Below are 7741 nucleotides of genomic sequence, written 5' to 3'. Positions count from 1 at the left end.
TGGGCGTAGGCTCTTCTGCAAGGCGTTGTCTGTTTGGGTGACCACGTCTGTGGCTCTCAACCAAAAACTGCTTGCAGAGCACTGTGTTATGCTCCCTAACAGGGAGCATATGGGCCTGGTCGTGCAGATGGTGTTGCGGCGACATCAAAAGGCGTCCTGTCGCTGTCCTGGGTGCCGGCTGGCAAATCTGCAGCTTCATCCACTTCGTCCTACTAGTCTCCGGTGACCACACGGGCACTGCATAGTTCAGAAACGGCCGGCCGATTCTTTGCTCCAGGTGCTGCCGGCTAGCGACTTGAGGCCCTTGTTGCGGCTTTGTACTCTGTTGACAATTGCAGTTGTATGCGAAGGTTACTCCGAATATTTCGGGTTGTTCACCTTCGGAATTGGTGTATCATCGACGTGAATTCCCAGTTGTGGTCTGACCTCCTTCGTCCAGATGGTAAAAAGTGTGCTTGAGGACTTTGTAGGGTAGAGGGTTAGGCTCCGTGCATTGAAGAAACGAAAAAGCTCAGCGAGATAACCGTTTACTTTCGAGCGCAAGTCATCAATTCCATGTAAAACTTAAACAGTAATGGTGAAAGGACTCCACCTTGTAGAACCCCCTGTTTTATTTTCCTATGTTTGCTGGTGTGTCTTTTTCCGGTTTTTGCAAGTGATGGCTAATTTCCTGTTCGTTTACTTGTTTGCTTTTTCTTTTCTTTGGGAGAGAATTTTCGCTTACGCTCTTGATTTTGATTGTGGGCTGGTGTTGGCTAATTTTAGGTGCAATCCCGTATTCCTCGGAATCGGACTAGTAAAACTGTCAAAAAATAAAAATTCGCTCAGAGCGAGAGAGTAACATTGAAAAGTACGGGATCGCTTTCTTTTTTTTTTTTTTAATTAGCAATGTCGTCAGACATTAAAACGTTGGCCAGGTATCTTATTAACCTCAGGGGCCAGGTTGTCCAACAAACTTTAGCAAGTTCTAATTCGTCTTTGTCGTACGCGTATATCCACACAGGCAGGTCCAGCGAAGGGAAGATCCCACGAAGACCAAGAGTGGTGGCTTACAACTTGAAACAGAAAAACTAAGACGCAAAGAATTACACAGTGACAAAATTAGAAGTCAAAACGTAAGATAATCAACTAACTCTAAGTAACTTAAACTGACCTCACAAAGCAATTTAGGCACTTCAGAAATTTGGGATTACACCCAAAAAAAAAAAAATTTGTAATCTACTTTTTTTTTTTTTTTTTAAAGAATACATTGACTCCATTCTTAATTAATATTATTCTTATAATTTAAATTATTTATATATTTTTTTTTTTTTTAAATTTGTACTCGAATTGTACTTTAGTAAGCACTACAAGGGTGCGAAACACAGCCATACAAATGCAATACAATCATTTAATGAACAGTCTTTTGCAATAAAAATCACCAATACGAATTTCAATTACTCGAAATTTTATCTTTTTTTGTTTTCTTTTTTTTTTTTTTTCCAAACTCTACTCTTCTAATATACATAACTATATGTACACATATATTACTATACTTATTATTATTAATGTATATTTCAATCTCATTAACCCTAAAGGACTTTGTCCAGCTTTACCTTGTGTAGAAAGTGTATTAGCTCACTAAAAAGATACAAATTAGAATTATTAAAAAAATCTTTTAAATTATTACAATTGTTAAAAAAGGTATACGTGCTTCTAGCGGCTGAAAATTTACTACACTGAAAAATAAGGTGATCACTAGTCTCTCTGATTCCACATACATCACATAAATCATTTACACCTCTTAGAAATTTGCTTAGAAACGTCCTACCATATGTGTGTCCCATCATCAACCTGTTAACTAATTTGATATCATGAACACCAAAATTACATTTTTTGTCAGTAAACCAAGGACGCCTTTTGATATCACTGATATTACCCGCAAAAAAACTACCTTTAGTACAACTAATTTCTCTAAACTCCACTTCCCACTCAGTCCAAATAGCACTTTGAATTTTGCATACAGCCTCCCCCAAGGTGAGATCCATTTCGATGGGTAATCCCTCACTAACTGCAGCTCTTGCAAAATGATCCGCTTTTTCATTAATACCAATACCTACATGACTAGGCACCCACACCAACATGGCACTGACGCAATTTGACTTAGCAATCATATTGTGAATGGACGCAACTATAAAATTTGTAGAAGCCTTTTTTCCTATCAAACGTACCGCCGCTAGACTATCCGTGACTATGACCCACCTGTTTATGTTTTTTTTAAGTAAAAAGCTAACTGCTTGTCTAATCGCCACTAACTCTCCAAACGTGGATGAATATTTCCCATCCAGCTTAAACATTTCCGAAATTTTCTCCTGAGGGTCATAAAAAGCCAAACCTACAACATTATTCACCACTGATGCATCCGTAGCCAACAGATAACATCCTTCCTCAGCCCATTTGCTAAATTTATATCTGAATATGCTATTAAGTTGCTCTTTACTAAACTCACACTTGGACCTTCCCAAGGAAGAACTCTCCACACGAAAATTAGTATGTCTACTAAAAGTAACATTTACATTAATTTTGTTAAATAGATGTCGAAACTTGGAATAAATAAAACTGTAGCTCGATTTAACAGAGCTCTCGCCCATCAGATCTTTCCTCAGTTCTTCATTCACAAGCCATTGCTTGCCTAATTCCTTGGCCACAAGCCATTCCGCCCTTTTAAGAGGCGGCAGCTCACCAGCCAATGCAAATCTCGCATGAACAGGAGAACTTGGTGGAAGCCCTAGACACCTCCTTAGCGTATCATTTGAAATACCCTGCAGTTTCTTATTAAACCCTCGAGGAGCATTTGCATAAGTCGTGTTGGCATATTCAGCTTTACTTCTAATAAAGGTTTTATAGAAGTTGATAGCCACTTTGGGTTCCAACCCCCCCTTAATATTCGTAAGCTTCTTAATCAGATTTTTGCCTGAACTTGCAGCGCTTTTTACCTTATCCACATGATTACTTATTGACGCATTAGCACAAATGGTCCTACCCAACCATTTAATACTCTTTACCTGCTGCACTTCCGTCCCATCCAGTCTAAGCGAAAAAGTTTTATTACTAGTTGAATTCATTAATAGAAATTTAGTTTTACTGACATTAATATTCAGATTTAAGCTATTAAGCATGGTTCTAATTTCATTTAACTTAAAATTTAACCTATCAATTGCCTCACAATAACTGTTCCCGTTACATAATAGCGCAAAATCATCAGCAAACTGAAAGACTTTTATGTTATCACCACCCAAGCAGTGCAAACTTGCAGTATATAGGTTAAACAACAGTGGCGATAAGCAGCTACCTTGAGGAAGACCATTTGAAACCTCCACCCTATCTTTTCCCAAAACCAAAACCCTCCTGGAAAAGAAATTTACCACCCAGTTACGAATCTTATTTTCCACCCTAAACCCAGCCAAAATTTCCCCCAGCAGTGAGATATCAACACAATTGTAAGCATCAGATATATCTAATACACACATAAACACTTTCTTTTTCCCTTGTTTAAGCCTACCAGCCCAATGCAAGCATTCATTTAGGCACATCGAGGCCGACTTCCCTTTGCGATACGCAAAGCTATTGCATGGTAAGATATTGTTACTTTCAACCCAATTATTCAATCTATCCTTAATTAACATGTTCAGACATTTCACCACAACAGAAAGTAATGAAATCGGCCTAAAATTCCTAAAATCACTTAAATCTTTATTGGCTTTTGGAATCGGAACAATCTTAATCGTTCTCCACTCCTCTTTTACAATGTTACTATTGAAACAAGATTCTAACTCTCTCACAAGACATAATTTCGTTTCATATGGCAGTTTATTGACCATATCAAACGTAATTCTGTCAGCTCCACCAGCAGATTTCTTTTTCCGTTTTAACACAACATCCAGATCCTCAACCAAGAAACTAACTACCTCATCTCTTTCATTAACCATACTGGGTCCACTTAAGACTCGCCAACCACTGTTGCCACCCTGCTGATCCACCTGATTCTTAAGATGGGTGAGATATCTGCCGTTATCCTCACTAATCCACTTAGTACCATATCTACCTCCTTTAACTTGATTAACAAATCTCCAAGCATCACCAGAGTTTGGACATTCATTCAATTGCATTATTCTAGATTTGTAACTATTACTTTTGGCCTCTTTTACCTCTTTCTTCCACACCTCCTCTAATTGTCGGAGTTTTTCAAAATCCTGAACACAGTTCGTTAAAGCAGCTTTTTTCCTCGCCGCCAAAACCAGCCTAAAACGCTTTTTTAGCTCCTCATTCCACCAAGCCTTAGGGGATCTTTTGAGAGAATTTAAATCAATTGACGCATTCTTAATCTCATTTTGTACTGCATTTACAATACTATCCAGCCCCCCACTAACAACACAACCCGCAAGAGCAGAAGCAAGTTTTCTCTTTTGCAAAAACATATTAGGCCTTTTAGCTACATTTTCTACTTCAATAACAATGGGCCTATGATGGCTTCCCCCAACATATCCCAGATTACATTCCCATTTTAACCCTCCAGAAATATTTGTGAACGATAGATCCAGCACAGATAAACCCTGCTGAGTCACCCTATTTACCACAAAAGTCGGATTGCCATTATTTAAACATACCAGCCCAGCCTTCATTGTAGCATTTTTGAGCACTCTACCCTTAGGATCGTCTTTATTACACCCCCAGTCCCGCATTTTGGCATTAAAATCACCAAGCAGCAGAACCTCTTCTTTACCATCCAAAAACAATAACAATTTACTCAACTCATAATCCAAAAGAAACCTATTCGTTCCAGGCGGAAAATATGCTGAAACAATCAACAGATTTCTATCAAGATTTGTAGTTTTAACCACTATTATGTCATGTACTGTATTAAACCTTACACGCTGCAACTTTATATTCTTCCTACCCCCTATAGCAACTCCTCCATACCCATCAGGACGATTCTTAATAACTAAATTAAAGTCTATTAACTTGTGACCTTCTTTAATATCCCCCAAGGAAAACACTTCCTGGAGAACAACAATATCAATACTGTTGTGCTCAATAAAATATTCAATGTAGCTACGATTAGCTTTCAGGCTCTGACAATTAAGTTGTAAAATCTTTACTGCCATCATTGATTGAACTAACTTTAAGTCTGTCATTCACATTTTCTTTAACCAGAAGACTTAAAACCTTTAATATAGGTTCATCCGCTTGAATATTAAACTTTTCAACTAACAAATTTAAAAGCTTTTCAATCTCCGATGTTCTCTCCCACTTAGTATTTTCAAAAACCGGTTTACTACCTCCTTTTATCTCAGTACTTTTGCTTTTACTATTTACTACCCTTTCCTGCCTCACATTCATTTTTGTCACCTGATTATACCTTTTCTTAGTCAGAGTCCTATTAACTATAACCTCATTATCTTGTATATTTCCACCATTCCCACCTAATACGGGAAAATTTGTACCATAATCTTCTAAAATAGAAAATCTGTTATTGGATAGTGTATCCCCATACGAGTCATAGACCTCGCGCTTCGACATCTTCTTTATCGTCATAATCTCAATTACATTTTTCTCTTTTTCCCAACTTGGGCACTTATTCTTGTTGACAGACACATGATCATCCCCACCGCACAAAATACATTTAGTCTCACTTCCAGTACACTTTCCTACATACCTCTCGTCTTTACCACAAATGATACATCGGTTTTTGGCTCTACAAGATAATTTGGTGTGGCCTAACCTCCCGCAGTTGAAGCACTGTTTTGCCCTGGGGAAAAAGTGGCACACCTTAAAGTTCACGCAAAAAATCTTAATAGTTTCAGGGATCGCATTACCCTCAAACCCAATCTTGATAGAAAATGTAGGTAAAAATCTATCTTTATTGTCCGGATCACGCCTCGTGATGCGAGAAATGGACTTAACTTTTATATTGGATTGCATGTTGTTAAAAATCTCATCCTCTTGAAAATCCAATGGCACTTGTCGTATTACTCCATACGTCTCCATAAAACTTCTCGGTATAAAAACCCGAATACCCATCTCTTTTAATTTGCTGTTACTAACACTCTTGTTTGCATTTTCGATCGAGTTGAAAAATACCTTGTACAAGGACCTTCCAACGGCTAGGATGTTGTCCATCCCTTCTAAATTAAATTTACGAATTTTATCAAATAAAAAAAGTCCATTCTTCAACCTTTTGTTCTCAAAATTAACACTTTTGGAAGTGTCCATAAGTACAATAGCTTCCCCCCTATAGCCAACTTGATATAATTGACTGTACCCACTATCATTACCAGCACTATCACCAGTTTTTGAAGACTCTTTGTTCTGATTTTTGGAAACAGCGCCTTTAACTCCACGCTCATTTGACATCACCTGTACCCCACCTGTGTTCCATGCCGTATGCTCAGTCCGATAACCGTCGTCAACAACTTGCCTAAGGCTAGTCACAGCATTTCCATCGGGAAACGCTGAGCAGTCACTACTCTTCACATTTGTCACACCCGTCTTATTCTTTTCAGTCCTATTATTGCAATTGCCTGAATTTAAGTAATCCCCATCATCTCCATTAATTTTGCCCTGGTCGCCTATTTCCATGTGCGCCCCCTCATCACTGGCACAAATCCCCTTACCTTCACCATCACTCTCGCAAAAAACAATTTTGGTCATAACTGTACCCGACACAGTATCACAATTTTCACTGGGATTAGTTTGAACTAACTTGTACGTACCACGCTTCACGAGCATGCCACTAAGTGCAATTTCAGGCTCATTTTGCACAAAATTAATATCCTCGCTAGAATCAGAGAAGTTTTCTAGTAAGGAATTCGCATTTTGCATGCCACTATCTTTCTTTTTTTTGGCATTAATTGGAGCAGGTCTCCCTTTTTTTCTAGTCTTTGCGTTTTTACCCATAATAGCAGGCGTTGGTCCATAAGACACGCCGGCCATGATGGCATCACTCGGCGACGCCGAGGCGTCCGCCATTTTGTGTATGAAACAACCGCTACTTATAATTTAGAAAATTTTCAGCCACAGAAAAAGCACTCACCCGATATAAAACGACAATTTGAGCTCACACACCTCTACTCAGGTGTACAATAATGTGCCTATATTGTATTTAACAACTTTAATCAGCAACTATAACTTTAATAACTTTAAACTAATATTATGCGTCGAACACCAGATAAATTGATAACTGCCACCACTCTTCAGCAACACTTCCAAAATTCCGCTGCAACTTCTCACACGTCCATACGCTACGAAGACAAACGACGAATTGGGGGATCGCTTTCATGTAAAAAATGGTAACTGCTGTCAACTTCAACATAACCTCCAAATTTTGGTTGTAAATTTTTGCTTATTTTGTATGTAAACACACTCAGCTCACACATGTAAATAACCAAAAATACTTTCAAATTCATTAGAATCCACTTAAACAAGTAATTAAATACTTTTCATTGGAGATGGCGTTGTAAGCTTTTTTGCTGGCCAATTAATTCTTCTTATAAAGAATTAGGAAGTAACTTTAAATTACAAAAAAAAATAAAAAATACTTTTCAACATGAATTAGCAGAGTGCACTTTTCTTTTGTTTACAATTTGGTTGCCAAACACACTACAGCTGATCGTTTGACACTTTTACCAGAATTTACCAGCAAAAAATTCTCGGACTTAAGCTCGTCGGCGATTTCAAGCATCCGTTGTTGGTTACCCCAGCA

General features: G+C 38.1%; 1 protein-coding gene across 3 annotated transcripts; it reads right to left on the bottom strand.

Moving 5' to 3' along the window:
• Positions 1-870: 870 nt before the first annotated feature.
• On the bottom strand, positions 871-2872 carry LOC118737349. Of its 3 annotated transcripts, XM_036467794.1 has the most exons (3): positions 2242-2872; positions 1596-1620; positions 871-1070 (listed from the first exon to the last, which is right to left on the bottom strand). In XM_036467794.1, exons 1-3 carry the CDS (start codon positions 2628-2630, stop codon positions 1050-1052), a joined length of 435 nt encoding a protein of 144 aa, XP_036323687.1. In that variant the 5' UTR covers positions 2631-2872; the 3' UTR covers positions 871-1049. The 3 variants fall into 3 exon arrangements, with proteins under 3 accessions (XP_036323687.1, XP_036323685.1, XP_036323686.1); XM_036467792.1 differs by having other exon boundaries at positions 1596-2872; XM_036467793.1 differs by lacking the exon at positions 871-1070 and having other exon boundaries at positions 1260-1620.
• Between the last annotated feature and the right edge of the window lie 4869 nt (positions 2873-7741).

This window comes from Rhagoletis pomonella, unplaced genomic scaffold, assembly GCF_013731165.1.
Source record: "Rhagoletis pomonella isolate Grant_MI unplaced genomic scaffold, Rhpom_1.0 Rhpom_scaffold_00004, whole genome shotgun sequence".
NCBI lineage: Eukaryota > Metazoa > Arthropoda > Insecta > Diptera > Tephritidae > Rhagoletis > Rhagoletis pomonella.
This window is presented reverse-complemented; position numbering and strand designations above follow the sequence as displayed.

What these genes read in the sequence shown, in the direction of transcription:
- LOC118737349 (XM_036467792.1), bottom strand. Translation starts at nt 2,630, where the DNA reads ATGGGCGAGAGCTCTGTTAAATCGAGCTACAGTTTTATTTATTCCAAG. An exon ending in TAATACACTTTCTACACAAG is followed by an intron (nt 1,071 to 1,595) that starts GTAAAGCTGGAC and finishes TTTGCGTCTTAG; the next exon opens with TTTTTCTGTTTCAAGTTGTA.